This window comes from Thalassophryne amazonica, chromosome 18, assembly GCF_902500255.1.
Source record: "Thalassophryne amazonica chromosome 18, fThaAma1.1, whole genome shotgun sequence".
NCBI lineage: Eukaryota > Metazoa > Chordata > Actinopteri > Batrachoidiformes > Batrachoididae > Thalassophryne > Thalassophryne amazonica.
The window spans coordinates 45,789,658-45,804,258 of record NC_047120.1 but is presented as its reverse complement, the minus strand read 5'-3'; the positions used below and the strand labels follow the sequence as shown (position 1 = coordinate 45,804,258).

The 14,601-nt window shown below is 39.7% G+C and overlaps 2 protein-coding genes across 2 annotated transcripts; one reads left to right on the top strand and one right to left on the bottom strand.

Moving 5' to 3' along the window:
* Positions 1 to 295: 295 nt before the first annotated feature.
* On the bottom strand, positions 296 to 3,943 carry LOC117531474 (phenylethanolamine N-methyltransferase). The gene is made up of 3 exons (XM_034194587.1): positions 3,707 to 3,943; positions 2,346 to 2,556; positions 296 to 918 (listed from the first exon to the last, which is right to left on the bottom strand). The coding sequence occupies exons 1-3, from the start codon at positions 3,861 to 3,863 to the stop codon at positions 480 to 482; spliced, it is 807 nt and encodes a 268-aa protein (XP_034050478.1). The 5' UTR covers positions 3,864 to 3,943; the 3' UTR covers positions 296 to 479.
* On the top strand, positions 1,029 to 1,831 carry LOC117530813 (nicotinamide riboside kinase 2-like). The gene is made up of 2 exons (XM_034193749.1): positions 1,029 to 1,261; positions 1,373 to 1,831. Exons 1-2 carry the CDS (start codon positions 1,199 to 1,201, stop codon positions 1,829 to 1,831), a joined length of 522 nt encoding a protein of 173 aa, XP_034049640.1. The 5' UTR covers positions 1,029 to 1,198.
* Positions 3,944 to 14,601: the final 10,658 nt, after the last annotated feature.

Below are 14,601 nucleotides of genomic sequence, written 5' to 3'. Positions count from 1 at the left end.
ATGTGCACTTTGAAAATAGATTATTTATTTTGCAGCAATACTTTGTTGAGGAGCACATTTTTATAAAATGCGTTGAGACCAATTAAATCAAGTAAAACAACTTAACAAAAAATGTGGTCAGTCAGAAATAGGTAGAGCACAAATAAATAAGAAAATCAAAAAAACGATTTTGTAACAAAACAGTCTGCAGTAGCTGTGCTTGACCTGTAGGGGGCACTGCGTAATTACGCATGTAATAATGACAGGTTTAAAAGCAAAATTGAATCTCCCATATTGTTGTCCTACTCACACAATCCACATACAGCTGCTAAAGTTACATTTTTTAAAAATCCTGTTATTTATGATATTTGACTTTGTGTTAATAACTGAGGAATCACACAAATGCAGTATGATGATGCCTTTATTAGTAGTACTGCACATAATTCAATGTGTATTTTCATGTGTTTATGGGCCTTTTCACATCCACATTCACTTAGCATTTAATTCTTCTTTGCCTTCACAAAAAAAACACCGGCAGCATCATCGGCACCCACTTTCATGTCAGAAAAGAGCGTGAACACCTCCAGCCTGATCAGAGTGAAGCCGTTGTCTTTCAGGCTGGCACAGATCTCAGCCTCGGTCACTGGGAAAGTGGGGATCTTCAAATCAGCTGATCCTAAATAGTAACTCATTTCCAGGGTTCCAATGAGGAGAAGGTGGCCGCCCGACCGCAGGAGCTTCTGGATGTTGCCCAGGGCGGTCGAGAAGGTCGCCAGATCAGGGCTGGCGCTCTCCAGGCAGAAGCAGGATACCAGGCAGTCAGCCCCTCCGGGGGGAACCACACTGGGGGCCAGAGGCTGAGGGGAGTGCACATCAACCGGAAAGATGCCTCTGACCACCTGACGTAGCCTTGCAGCTTTTTCCTTCCATGCTGAGGGACTAAAACAGATGACAGCAATAAGTTAAACAGCTTCGATGAATGTGATGCACTGCATGTATTTTTGCATTAACCCTCAAGCGATTGCATTAACCCTCAAACAATTATCTTGTTTCGGTCTCTTCTCCACTTTAACCTGCTCAATAAATTAAAGTACCATGGAGGAGTCGAGTAGTTGACGTTTCCTGCTGCAGCCTTCTCTTTTTAAGCTTTCTTCCCGTTGTGCTGTTGAACTGACTTATTGGCGACTTTTTCTAACCACCTTTTTCTAACCACCAAGTCATGAAGCACGTCGTAGGCATCGGCGGTGTAACCAACGGAGGGAAAACTACACTTACCAACAGACTGATGGGCAATTCTACGGTAACGGAATTACAATCTGAGCTAATCCGTCATGGTTAGATGCCATATGTCCAGATTTTGCTGCTGTTGTAATTCCGTTACCATAGAATTGCCCTGATTAAGAGTCTGCCCAACTGCTGTGTTGTGCATCTGGATGGCTTCTTCAAGTCCCAGGATGAGACTGAAACTGGCGAAGATGGCTTTAAGCAGTACAATGTCATCACTGCTCTGGACATGGACGCCATGATGAGTACAATCTATGCTTGGTTGGAGAACCCAGTGAAGTTTGAGAAGTCTCATGTTGTTAACAACACCTTGGACACCGAGATCATTCCAAAGTCTGACGATGAGAATGAGCAGACTCACATTCTTATTGTGGAGGGTTTCCTGCTCTACACCTGCAAACCTTTGATTGACGTGCTGAACCAACATTACTTTATTTCCATCCCATATGAAGAATGCAAAAAGAGGAGGTGTGCTAGGAACTACACGGTGCCAGACCCTCCCGGCCTGTTTGACGGCTACGTCTGGTCCATATGTGTAGCCCCCAGGACTACACATATGGGATTATAATGCCTTCTATTGAGAACGCTTTTCAAGGTACAAATATCAATTTTCAAGGCATTATTCATATAGATATGTAAGATGCATTATTTATTCACTTGCACATTCACACACATTGGTGGTGGTAAGATATTTGTGTAGCCCTGGGGTGAATGTGCAAGTGAATGAATAATGCCTTGAAAAGTGCTCTCAATCCAAGGCATTATAATCCCAACCCCTTCCACAGATAAATATGTTCTCTTCATTAAAATGAGCTGCAATTTTGCAACAGATTTAAAAAATAAACCGACATTATGACTCTTGGATTTCATTAGAAATTAATGTAATTTAATGTAATTTAATTTAACTGAGTTGCACCGACAAATATTGGATGGAAAATTAATTCAGTGGGTTATTTTTTGAGCATATCAGCCAGCATGCAGATTGGCATTTAAACGATCACAGAAAATGGAATGAAAAAGAAAATTCAAGAAGCATTTAACTATATACATATATAACAAGAATAAAGTTAAAAGGTCTGTACTCTCGTCCTTCCAACTGGCAGACGTGCTTCAGGAACGGTGACCAGTCAAAGTTAGAACCATCTTTGTCCTGGAGCCAGCGCTTCAGCTCCTGCCGGTTAACCTCCAGGAAGTCTGTGAGGATCACCTTGTCAAACACCTCACAGCCACTCAACACCTGGTACAGGGTGGGACCTGAACCAATGTCCACCAGCAGGCCGCCACTAATATCACCTGGAAAGAAATGGAAATCTGGAAGAATTTCACAGAATCTGAGACATTAAGTAATTTAAAGTTATCTTAAGTTATATGAGGATGGCTCACATTCACACCTGACATTGGGGTGAATGTGAGCCATTATTGTAAAGCACTTTGAGCATCTGATGCAGATGGAAAGGTGCTATATAAATGCAGTTCATTTACCAGAACAATGCCAAGTGATATTTTTTGTGCCTAATTATAGGGAAAATTATAGTAGAGAGGGGTGTTATTTCAAGAAATTTGGAAATCTATAAATGTTTGCATGGAATATGGAAATATACACGGAATAAACCATAGCAGGATACATTTTGGGTCATTTGATTCCAAAAACCCATATGGACGGAGCCAGTGAAGATATCGGGTTCAAAAATCGCCAAAAATATCGCCGAAAATGTCATATCTTGAGAACTGCTGCACCTAGAGACTTGAAATTTGGATCCAAATGTTGCGTGACCCCAAGTTTATATTTAACTTCTATACTAACAATAAGCCTATCTGGTGTTTTTAAGAGTAATTGACAAAAAACCTAATTTCAGTACCTATGTTACGATCAATTGTAACAAAAAAAAAATCTATGTAGTTTTTATTTCAGGAACATCAGTTGAGTATAATCATCACATGTAAAGAATGACATGGCTACAATGAACTAATTATAAGAAACAGAGTGGTTTTCTACGTCGACAGCACATATACGACACACGCGTTACTTAAAATTTTCAAACGCTCAGTCCATATGGGTTTTTGGAACCAAATGACCCCAAATTATACTGTTATGGTTTAATTCCATGTATATTTCTATATTCCATGCAAAAATTTATAGATTTCAAAATTTTTTGACATAACACCCCTCCCTAATTATAGGGCAAGGATTGCATTTGGAATTCTACTGAAACCTGGTTGAGTGGCAAAAAAATCTGCTTGTGCAATCAAGTTACTCTACGGATATTTGATCATGGTATGAACAAAAATCCTAATCGGTTTTTGGGTGTTGCGTTGGAAGTTTGGTTCCTTGTGGGGTTTTTGTGTGTGTGTGTGTGTGTGTGTGTGTGTGTGTGTGTGTGTGTGTGTGTGTGTGTGTGTGTGTGTGTGTGTCATGATTTGAAGGTGCTGAGCTTCTCCTTACCTTCGGTGAAAGCCCGATGCAGATGTGCTAGTTTCCATGGCACGATGCTGTCGTGTCTTTTAAAGTCGGCCCGTGGTGGAGTGTAGTTATGCTGTAAATATGCAATAGGGTCAAAGCCCTGATAACAAGCTGCCAAAGACTCTAGTTCACTCGCCATTCTCTTCTTCTTTTTCTTTAGTGGAAAAATGTATTCACAGTCTGAAACAATAAAGAGTTGTATTGTGGTTCACACAACAGACATCTATAAGAGTACACATCTATGTGACACATCTATTATCCAGCTTCACAAACATATGAGCAGGAATAAAACTGTATCAATGAACAGCCCCCTTAGTAACCGTTTGGTCTGTTGAAGATACTCAAGAAAAGACACATTTCCCACTTATTAGCTGCATTCACGTGTCAGAAAAACCGCCACAGTGGTCTTTGTAGCAGAATTCTGCAGTGGCAGACTGCAGGTGATGAAGGTGATGAAGGTGAAGCAACAATTTACTTAACTGAAAGATACAACAGCGTTTTAGCATTTTGCACAGCGTTGTATTTAAACAAGAAGCCCTGGCTCTGATTGCAGCTTTAAAAGTTGACTTTTGCAGGGTTATAGATAAATTCCTTTCTGTAATATTACACAAATTATTCACATTTACCTGATTAAAACCATCCCACTCTGTGCACTTAAATAATCCACCTCTTGCTGTCTGTTTTTCTTCCTCATTGCTGTAAGCTGCAAAAGTTGCAAATGTTTAACTTTTAATGTAAATTACCTTTTCCGTCAACCTCTCACTGAAAACAATGGAACATCTGGTTTTCCATCTGTCGCTTACAACCGACATGTGAATGCAGCAGTAGGCACACTGTCTGCAAACAAGGCAATCTTTAAACACCCACGATTGTTTCACTCACGCCAGAATGTACCAAAACTTCTCTCACTCCTCTTCCAGGTTTCTTGTCTGCAACAGTCCTTCCTCTGATCCTGCAGGTGCATCTCTGCACCCTCAACCCTCTAATTATATACCCGAAGGTGTCTGGGTGTGTCTATACCGTTGTGTGTGCGCAAACTGAATTTTGTGATCATTACCAGTGAAGATAGCTATCTTGTTTTAGGGCCTTTTTTTGTTCGCTAACTGATGATGTCTCTTCTGTTCACTCTCCCTGCCCGAAGCACTGATGCAATCAGAGCTGGTTTCTTTTTCCAACAGTAGACACACTAATGGACTCCATATATCGCTTTGAGGTTGTTACCCTTCTCTGCTGTACCTTCACAATCTTTCCTTTCAACCTTTTAGAGATGCTACACAGTAAATTTTGCTGAGTAAAATTTCTAAAGTTTTTGTTTGACACGGTATCATTTCTCATTCATGGACAGCCACCTGTTAGTTGTTCTCCCTTTTCAGAACAGGACATCCTGGATTATTTCGAGAAGAAAATAGAAGATATAAGGTTGAGCATATCTCAGCAGGCCTTGGTCCAGCTACTTTACCCTGCTATTGAGGTGGGTGCTACCATTGAGATGTTACCTAGATTTACAGAATTTGATAGATATTTCACTATGCGCACTGACGAAACTCATGACATCTACAAAAAGCACAACCTGCTTATTTGATCCTATACCAACAAAACTGTTTAAGGACCTGTGGCCCATTCTTGGGCTGACTGTGCTGGAAATTATTAATCTCTCATTAACCTTTGCATCTGTTCCTAAATGTTTCAAATCTGCAGTGATTAAACCATTACTTAAGAAATCTAATCTTGACCCTGGTGTACTGAAGAATTACAGGCCAATATCAAATCTGTCATTTTGCTCTAAAATTCTAGAAAAAGTGGTATCGTGGCAGCTTGTGGACCACCTTACTGAGAGTATTCTTTATGAGCCACTGCAGTCTGCTTTTAGGAAATATCACTCCACAGAGACAGCTCTCACTAAAGTAGTTCATGACCTTCTGCGAGCAATGTACTCAGAAACCACTACGGTTTTGGTGTTGTTAGATCTTAGTGCTGCGTTTGATACCGTGCATCATCATGTTTTACTCGATAGGCTGGAGAATTATTTTGGGATTACTGGAAGTGCCCTTGCAAGGTTGACGTCATACCTGTCCAGTCATTCTCAATGTGTCTTGCACAATAACACTACCTCTAGCCTTAGTGACATGAAATTCAGGATTCCACAGGGATCCGTCATAGGCCCCTTGCTTTTCTTGTACATGCTGATAACTGCTGGTAATCTCATTCATATAAAATCCCTAGAGGATTGCCTTGCTTCAGTGAGAAGCTGGATGTCTAGTAATTTACCTGCTTTTGAACTCTGATAAGACTGAAATACTGGTTTTTGGTCCAGTGAGACATCAGCATCGGTTTGACCAACTAGCGTTTAGTTTAGGTTCGTGTGTTATACATCATACGGACAAAGTGAGGAACCTTGGGCTAATTTTTGATCCTACGTTGTCCTTTGACATCCACATTAGAGACATCACGAGGAGTGCTTTCTTCCACCTGTGAAATATAGTGAAGATCCATCCTATCCTGTCTATGGCTGATGCTGAGACCCTGATTCATGCATTTGTTTCCTCTAGATTGGATTATTGCAATGTTTTATTTTCTGGGTTGCCGCAGTCCAGAATCAGGGGTCTTCAATTGATTCAAAACGCTGCTGTCAGTCTCTTGACACAGAGCAGAAGGTTTGACCACATTACTCCTGCTTTGGTGTCTCTTCACTGGCTTCCTGTCTTGGTAAGATCAGATTTTAAGGTCCTGCTACTGGCCTATAAAATTGTTCACGGACTGGCACCGCCTTACTTGGCAGATCTACTTAAATCCTATGTACCAGCCCGGGCTCTGCGTTCACAGGACGCAGGATTGCTCTGTGTCCCTAGGGTGAATAAAAAGTCTGTGGGAAAGCCTTTTCTTATCATGCCCCGGTCCTATGGAATGATCTCCCTGTACTAGTGAGGCAGTCAGACTTTTAAATTGCGTCTGAAGATGCATTTGTTTTCTATTGTATATAATTAATATATTGTTTACTATGCTTTTATTCTTTTGTACCTTTTTAACTTTTTTATTATGCTTTTAACCTCTGATCATGCTCTTTGATTTTTTTTTTTATTTAATTTGTTTTAGGTTTTATTGTTGTTTCATGTGAAGCCCCTTGAGACAACGCTGTTGTGATTTGGTTAGGTCTTGGGCTACATAATGTTAGAGTTAGGGTTTTTGTTTTGGGTTAAGGTTAATGTTCGGGGTGGTGTTAAGGTCAGTCTTAGGGTTGATTAGGGCTACAGTCCAGGTTGGAGTCTCAGTTGAAGATTAAGGTTAGTGTTTGGGCTGGTGTTTCCTCAGAGATATTGGCATGAAAGCATCACGCAATTGCCCATTCATCCAGTCTGCCCATCTTCCTCTGACATCTACAAGGTATTTTCGTCCACACAACTGCCACTCACTGGATAGCTTCTCTTTTTTGAACTATTCTCTGTAAATCCTAGAGATGGTGTGTGTGAAAATCCCAGTAGATTGGCAATTTCTGAAATACTCAGACCAGCCCATCTGGCACCATGCCACCAGTTCAAAGTCACTTAAAGTCACCTTTCTTCCCTATTCTGATGCTTGATTTGGACATCAGCAAGCCATCTTTACCACATCTAGACAACCCAGTCTCTTGGACTGTTGTGATTCAGCAGCATGAAATATACATTAATCGATTGGTTCGTCATATTGTCACAAAAAGTGCAAAATTTTCATCATGGCGGCACGAATTCATTCCGTGATGGCTGCACGTAATTAAAACTGCGGGGGGCAGTCTAGATGCACTGAGTTGTCACCATTTGATTGGCTGATTACCTAGTTGTGTAAAAAACAATCAGTTGAACAGGTGTATCTAATAAAGTGGCCGGTTATTTTGTATGTACGTATATATATATATATATATATATATATATATATATATATATATATATATATATATATATATATATATATATATATATATATATATATATACAGTGAGGAAAATAAGTATTTGAACACCCTGTGATTTTGCAAGTTCTCCCACTTAGAAATCATGGAGGGGTCTGAAATTTTCATCTTAGGTGCATGTCCACTGTGAGAGACATAAACTAAAAAAAATTCGGAAATTACAATGTATGATTTTTTAAATAATTTATTTGTATGTTACTGCTGCAAATAAGTATTTGAACACCTGTGAAAATCAATGTTAATATTTGGTACAGTAGTCTTTGTTTGCAATTACAGAGGTCAAATGTTTCCTGTAGTTCTTGACCAAGTTTGCACACACTGCAGCAGGGATTTTGGTCCACTCCTCCATACAGATCTTCTCTAGATCTCTCAGGTTTGGAGTATCAGCTCCCTCCAAAGATTTTCTATTGAGTTCAGGTTTGGAGACTGGCCAGGCCACTCCAGGACCTTGAAATGCTTCTTATGGAGCCCCTCCTTAGTTGCCCTGGCTGTGTGTTTGGGGTCACTGTCATGCTGGAAGACCCAGCCATGACCCATGTTCAATGCTCTTACTGAGGGAAGGAGGTTGTTTGCCAAAAATCTCACAATACATGACCCCATCCATCCTCCCTTCAATACGGTGCAGTTGTCCTGTCCCCTTTGCAGAAGAGCACCCCCAGAGTATGATGTTTCCACCCCCATGCTTCACAGTTGAGATGGTTTTCTTGGGGTTGTTCTCATCCTCTAAACATGGTAAGTGGAGGTGATTCCAAAAAGCTCTATTCTGGTCTCAACTGACCACATGACCTTCTCCCATGCCTCCTCTGGATCATCCAGATGGTCACTGGGGAACTTCAAATGGCCCTGGACATCTGCTGGCTTCAGCAGGGGGACTTTGCTGCCCTGCAGGATTTTAAACCATGACAGCATCATGTGTTACTAATGTAATCTTTGTGACTGTGGTCCCAGCTCTCTTCAGGTCATTGACCAGGTCCTCCTGTATAGTAATGAGCTTTCTCAGAATCATCCTTACCCCACAAAGTGAGATCTTGCATGGAATCCCAGACTGAGGGAGATTGACAGTCATCTTGTGTTTCTTCCACTTTCTAATAAATAATCATCACAGTTGTTGTCTTCTACCAAGCTGCTTGCCTGTTGTCCTGTAGTCCATCCCAGCCTTGTGCAGGTCTAGTTTTGTCCCTGGTGTCCTTAGACAGCTCTTTGGTCTTGGCTATGGTGGACAGGTTAGAGTGTGATTGACTGAGTGTGTGAACAGGTGTCTTTTATACAGGTAACATCTGTTTTAGAGAAATTTTAAAAAGTGAACTTGTCCTTTAAACGTAACTATAAAAGTGGAACACACAAATGCACTATGTGGCGTTAGTGGAGCCAGGAGCACATAAGGCTTTTGATTTCTTCCCCTGAGTCAGATGGACAGATAAAAGTGGGAAAGAGTAGGAACAGCAAAGAGCCAATAAAGGATGCACTGACACAAAAGGCAAGACAACAGAGAAACAAACAGGACACATATAATGGAATAATATGCGTGTAATCAGAGGATCATCAGCCAATTTACTTATCTGTGTTCCTTGGGGCTGTTGGGAGTCAGACGGTGCTCTTTAACTCTGTGCTGGCTTAACTTTTTATTTTGTCTCTGTGGAGTGGAACAAGTAGAGAAAACTTTCCTTACAGCTGCTGTCTACTGATTTTTTTCTGCCTCATATTACATTCTTTGAATGTTCATGGAACAATCGCATGAGAACGTTCGCAAACATGGCATGAACATCATATGAACAAAGGAGGAGGACAGGTAATGTTTGCATACGAACGTTCTATGAACATTATACAAACTTTCACAAACATCATATGAACAGTTGAAGCAGAACATTAAATTGACCTTCGTAGGATGTTTGAATGCAAACATTACCTGTCCTTTGTTCATGTGATGTTCATGCAATGTTCTTGCTCATTTGCCTACAATGTTTTATGATTGTTCCTATTGAGAACTAGTGCAAAAAGGGGATGTTGAGGACTTTGAAAGTGAACTGAATCAGAATATACTTTTGGCTGCAAGGACTGTTATACCTAAGAGCACAGGTAAAGGCATGAGGAAAGGTGTTCCTTGGTGGAATGATAAGTGTGACCAGGCAATTAAGAACAGAAACCGAGTTTTTAGATTACTGAAAAGGACTCGTAATTTCCAGCATTTGACTGAGTATAAGCAGTTACAGGCAGTAGGGAGCAGAACTATGAGGCAAACAAAAAGGACATGCTGGAGGGATTATTGTAGCTCTATTGGAAACACCACTTCTATAGACAAAATATGGGGGATGATCAAAAGGATGACAAGCAATAGCAGAGCATGGATCTACCCAATCCTTACTGATGGAGAGCAGGTGGAAATAACTAATGCAGAAAAAGCCGAAATGATGGTGAGAACTCTGAGTAGAGTGCACAGTTCATCTAATCTCTCTGAAGAGGAGAAGGAGGGCAGAGCAGGAACAATGGGAGCCATGTTGAAATTGGTCATAGAAAAGGGAAGTTTCATGATAAGTATAATGTTCCATTCACTCTGGAAGAGTTAAAAGCTGCATTGGCCAAATGTAAGAACTCAGCTCCTGGAAAAGATGAAATTTGCTATTCCAAGTTAAGACACATAAGTGATGAGGGACTTAAAAAACTGAGATCGCTTTTTCTATCCTTCCCCTAAACCATGATGTTGAGCAATCTTTGTTTTCAGGTCAATTGAGAGTTGTTTAGAGGCTCCCATGTTGCCACTCATTAGAAGAGATGGATAGGAGAAACATTTGCAAATGGCCACCTTAAATACCCTTTCTCATGATTGGATTCACTTGGTAAGGAGGTCAAGGGTCAGTGAGCTTACCAAACCAATTTTGTGTTCCAATAATTAGTTCTAAATGTATTCAAATCAATAAAATGACAAGGGTGCCCAAATTTTTCCACCTGCCTAATTTTATTTAAATAATTATTACACACTTTCTGTAAATACTAGAAACTTCATTTCACTTCTCAAATATCAGTGTGTTTGTCTGCTATATGATATATTTAACTGAAATATGATATATTTAACTGAAATTTCTGATCCAAACAACCAATGACTTATGAAGGAACATCATGGAAATCATCAGGGGAGCCCAAACCCTTACAAACAACTTTATCTATCTATCTATCTATATATATATATATATATATGCTTTGCATTGGGATACCAATTAAATGACTGCAAATTATAAAGAAGACAATGCTCATAGGGCCAAGGGTATTTTAGCATTGCATTATGTTTTATAATATCAAAGCTTACAGGCAGATTAGCAGCATGCATTTAATTTGCATTATACATGGAATATTTTTGATAAAACTGAATTTTACGTCTGGAGAAACCTTTTCTCTGGAGATTAAACAGTAATTTAAATGAATAATTTTGTAAGATGTATTTTTTCATCATATGAATTTTCTCAGGAAATTTATTGCTTGTAATGTGTTTGTGTTAACACTGTTCAGTTGAATTTATTTTCAATCAATCAATTAATTTTATTTATATAGCGCCAAATCACAACAAACAGTTGCACCAAGGCGCTTTATATTGTAAGGCAAGGCCATACAATAATTACGGAAAAACCCCAACGGTCAAAACGACCCCCTGTGAGCAAGCACTTGGCGACAGTGGGAAGGAAAAACTCCCTTTTAACAGGAAGAAACCTCCAGCAGAACCAGGCTCAGGGAGGGGCAATCTTCTGCTGGGACTGGTTGGGGCTGAGGGAGAGAACCAGGAAAAAGACATGCTGTGGAGGGGAGCAGAGATCAATCACTAATGATTAAATGCAGAGTGGTGCATACAGAGCAAAAAGAGAAACAAACACTCAGTGCATCATGGGAACCCCTCAGCAGTCTAAGTCTATAGCAGCATAACTAAGGGATGGTTCAGGGTCACCTGATCCAGCCCTAACTATAAGCTTTAGGAAAAAGGAAAGTTTTAAGCCTAATCTTAAAAGTAGAGAGGGTGTCTGTCTCCCTGATCTGAATTGGGAGCTGGTTCCACAGGAGAGGAGCCTGAAAGCTGAAGGCTCTGCCTCCCATTCTACTCTTACAAACCCTAGGAACTACAAGTAAGCCTGCAGTCTGAGAGCGAAGCGCTCTATTGGGGTGATATGGTACTATGAGGTCCCTAAGATAAGATGGGACCTGATTATTCAAAACCTTATAAGTAAGAAGAAGAATTTTAAATTCTATTCTAGAATTAACAGGAAGCCAATGAAGAGAGGCCAATATGGGTGAGATATGCTCTCTCCTTCTAGTCCCTGTTAGTATTCTAGCTGCAGCATTTTGAATTAACTGAAGGCTTTTCAGGGAACTTTTAGGACAACCTGATAATAATGAATTACAATAGTCCAGCCTAGAGGAAATAAATGCATGAATTAGTTTTTCAGCATCACTCTGAGACAAGACCTTTCTAATTTTAGAGATATTGCGTAAATGCAAAAAAGCAGTCCTACATATTTGTTTAATATGCGCATTGAATGACATATCCTGATCAAAAATGACTCCAAGATTTCTCACAGTATTACTAGAGTTCAGGGTAATGCCATCCAGAGTAAGGATCTGGTTAGACACCATGTTTCTAAGATTTGTGGGGTCAAGTACAATAACTTCAGTTTTATCTGAGTTTAAAAGCAGGAAATTAGAGGTCATCCATGTCTTTATGTCTGTAAGACAATCCTGCAGGTTAGCTAATTGGTGTGTGTCCTCTGGCTTCATGGATAGATAAAGCTGGGTATCATCTGCATAACAATGAAAATTTAAGCAATGCCGTCTAATAATACTGCCTAAGGGAAGCATGTATAAAGTGAATAAAATTGGTCCTAGCACAGAACCTTGTGGAACTCCATAATTAACCTTAGTCTGTGAAGAAGATTCCCCATTTACATAAACAAATTGTAATCTATTAGATAAATATGATTCAAACCACTGCAGCGCAGTGCCTTTAATACCTATGGCATGCTCTAATCTCTGTAATAAAATTTTATGGTCAACAGTATCAAAAGCAGCACTGAGGTCTAACAGAACAAGCACAGAGATGAGTCCACTGTCTGAGGCCATAAGAAGATCATTTGTAACCTTCACTAATGCTGTTTCTGTACTATGATGAATTCTAAAACCTGAGTGAAACTCTTCAAATAGACCATTCCTCTGCAGATGATCAGTTAGCTGTTTTACAACTACCCTTTCAAGAATTTTTGAGAGAAAAGGAAGGTTGGAGATTGGCCTATAATTAGCTAAGATAGCTGGGTCAAGTGATGGCTTTTTAAGTAATGGTTTAATTACTGCCACCTTAAAAGCCTGTGGTACATAGCCAACTAATAAAGATAGATTGATCATATTTAAGATCGAAGCATTAAATAATGGTAGGGCTTCCTTGAGCAGCCTGGTAGAAATGGGGTCTAATAGACATGTTGATGGTTTGGAGGAAGTAACTAATGAAAATAACTCAGACAGAACAATCGGAGAGAAAGAGTCTAACCAAATACTGGCATCACTGAAAGCAGCCAAAGATAACGATACGTCTTTGGGATGGTTATGAGTAATTTTTTCTCTAATAGTTAAAATTTTATTAGAAAGAAAGTCATGAAGTCATTACTAGTTAAAGTTAAAGGAATACTCGGCTCAATAGAGCTCTGACTCTTTGTCAGCCTGGCTACAGTGCTGAAAAGAAACCTGGGGTTGTTCTTATTTTCTACAATTAGTGATGAGTTGTAAGATGTCCTAGCTTTACGGAGGGCTTTTTTATAGAGCAACAGACTCTTTTTCCAGGCTAAGTGAAGATCTTCTAAATTAGTGAGACGCCATTTCCTCTCCAACTTACGGGTTATCTGCTTTAAGCTGCGAGTTTGTGAGTTATACCACGGAGTCAGGCACTTCTGATTTAAAGCTCTCTTTTTCAGAGGAGCTACAGCATCCAAAGTTGTCTTCAATGAGGATGTAAAACTATTGACAAGATACTCGATCTCACTTACAGAGTTTAGGTAGCTACTCTGCACTGTGTTGGTATATGGCATTAGAGAACATAAAGAAGGAATCATATCCTTAAACCTAGTTACAGCGCTTTCTGAAAGACTTCTACTGTAATGAAACTTATTCCCCACTGCTGGGTAGTCCATCAGAGTAAATGTAAATGTTATTAAGAAATGATCAGACAGAAGGGAGTTTTCAGGGAATACTATTAAGTCTTCAATTTCCATACCATAAGTCAGAACAAGATCTAAGATATGATTAAAGTGGTGGGTGGACTCATTTACATTTTGAGCAAAGCCAATTGAGTCTAATAATAGATTAAATGCAGTGTTGAGGCTGTCATTCTCAGCATCTGTGTGGATGTTAAAATCGCCCACTATAATTATCTTATCTGAGCTAAGCACTAAGTCAGACAAAAGGTCTGAAAATTCACAGAGAAACTCACAGTAACGACCAGGTGGACAATAGATAATAAGAAATAAAACTGGTTTTTGGGACTTCCAATTTGGAAGGACAAGACTAAGAGTCAAGCTTTCAAATGAATTAAAGCTCTGTCTGGGTTTTTGATTAATTAATAAGCTGGAATGGAAGATTGCTGCTAATCCTCCGCCTCGGCCCGTGCTACGAGCATTCTGGCAGTTAGTGTGACTCGGGGGTGTTGACTCATTTAAGCTAACATATTCATCCTGCTGTAACCAGGTTTCTGTAAGGCAGAATAAATCAATATGTTGATCAATTATTATATCATTTACTAACAGGGACTTAGAAGAGAGAGACCTAATGTTTAATAGACCACATTTAACTGTTTTAGTCTGTGGTGCAGTTGAAGGTGCTATATTATTTTTTCTTTTTGAATTTTTATGCTTAAATAGATTTTTGCTGGTTATTGGTGGTCTGGGAGCAGGCACCGTCTCTACGGGGATGGG

Excerpts from the sequence above, each read along its gene's own strand:
- LOC117530813 (XM_034193749.1), top strand. The coding sequence starts at position 1,199 with ATGAAGCACGTCGTAGGCATCGGCGGTGTAACCAACGGAGGGAAAACT. Across the intron at positions 1,262-1,372 it reads AAACTACACTTACCAACAGA|CTGATTAAGAGTCTGCCCAA; the intron begins CTGATGGGCAAT and ends CATAGAATTGCC.
- LOC117531474 (XM_034194587.1), bottom strand. The coding sequence starts at position 3,863 with ATGGCGAGTGAACTAGAGTCTTTGGCAGCTTGTTATCAGGGCTTTGAC. Across the intron at positions 2,557-3,706 it reads GCATCGGGCTTTCACCGAAG|GTGATATTAGTGGCGGCCTG; the intron begins GTAAGGAGAAGC and ends ATTTCTTTCCAG. Across the intron at positions 919-2,345 it reads TGCCAGTTGGAAGGACGAGA|TCCCTCAGCATGGAAGGAAA; the intron begins GTACAGACCTTT and ends CATCTGTTTTAG.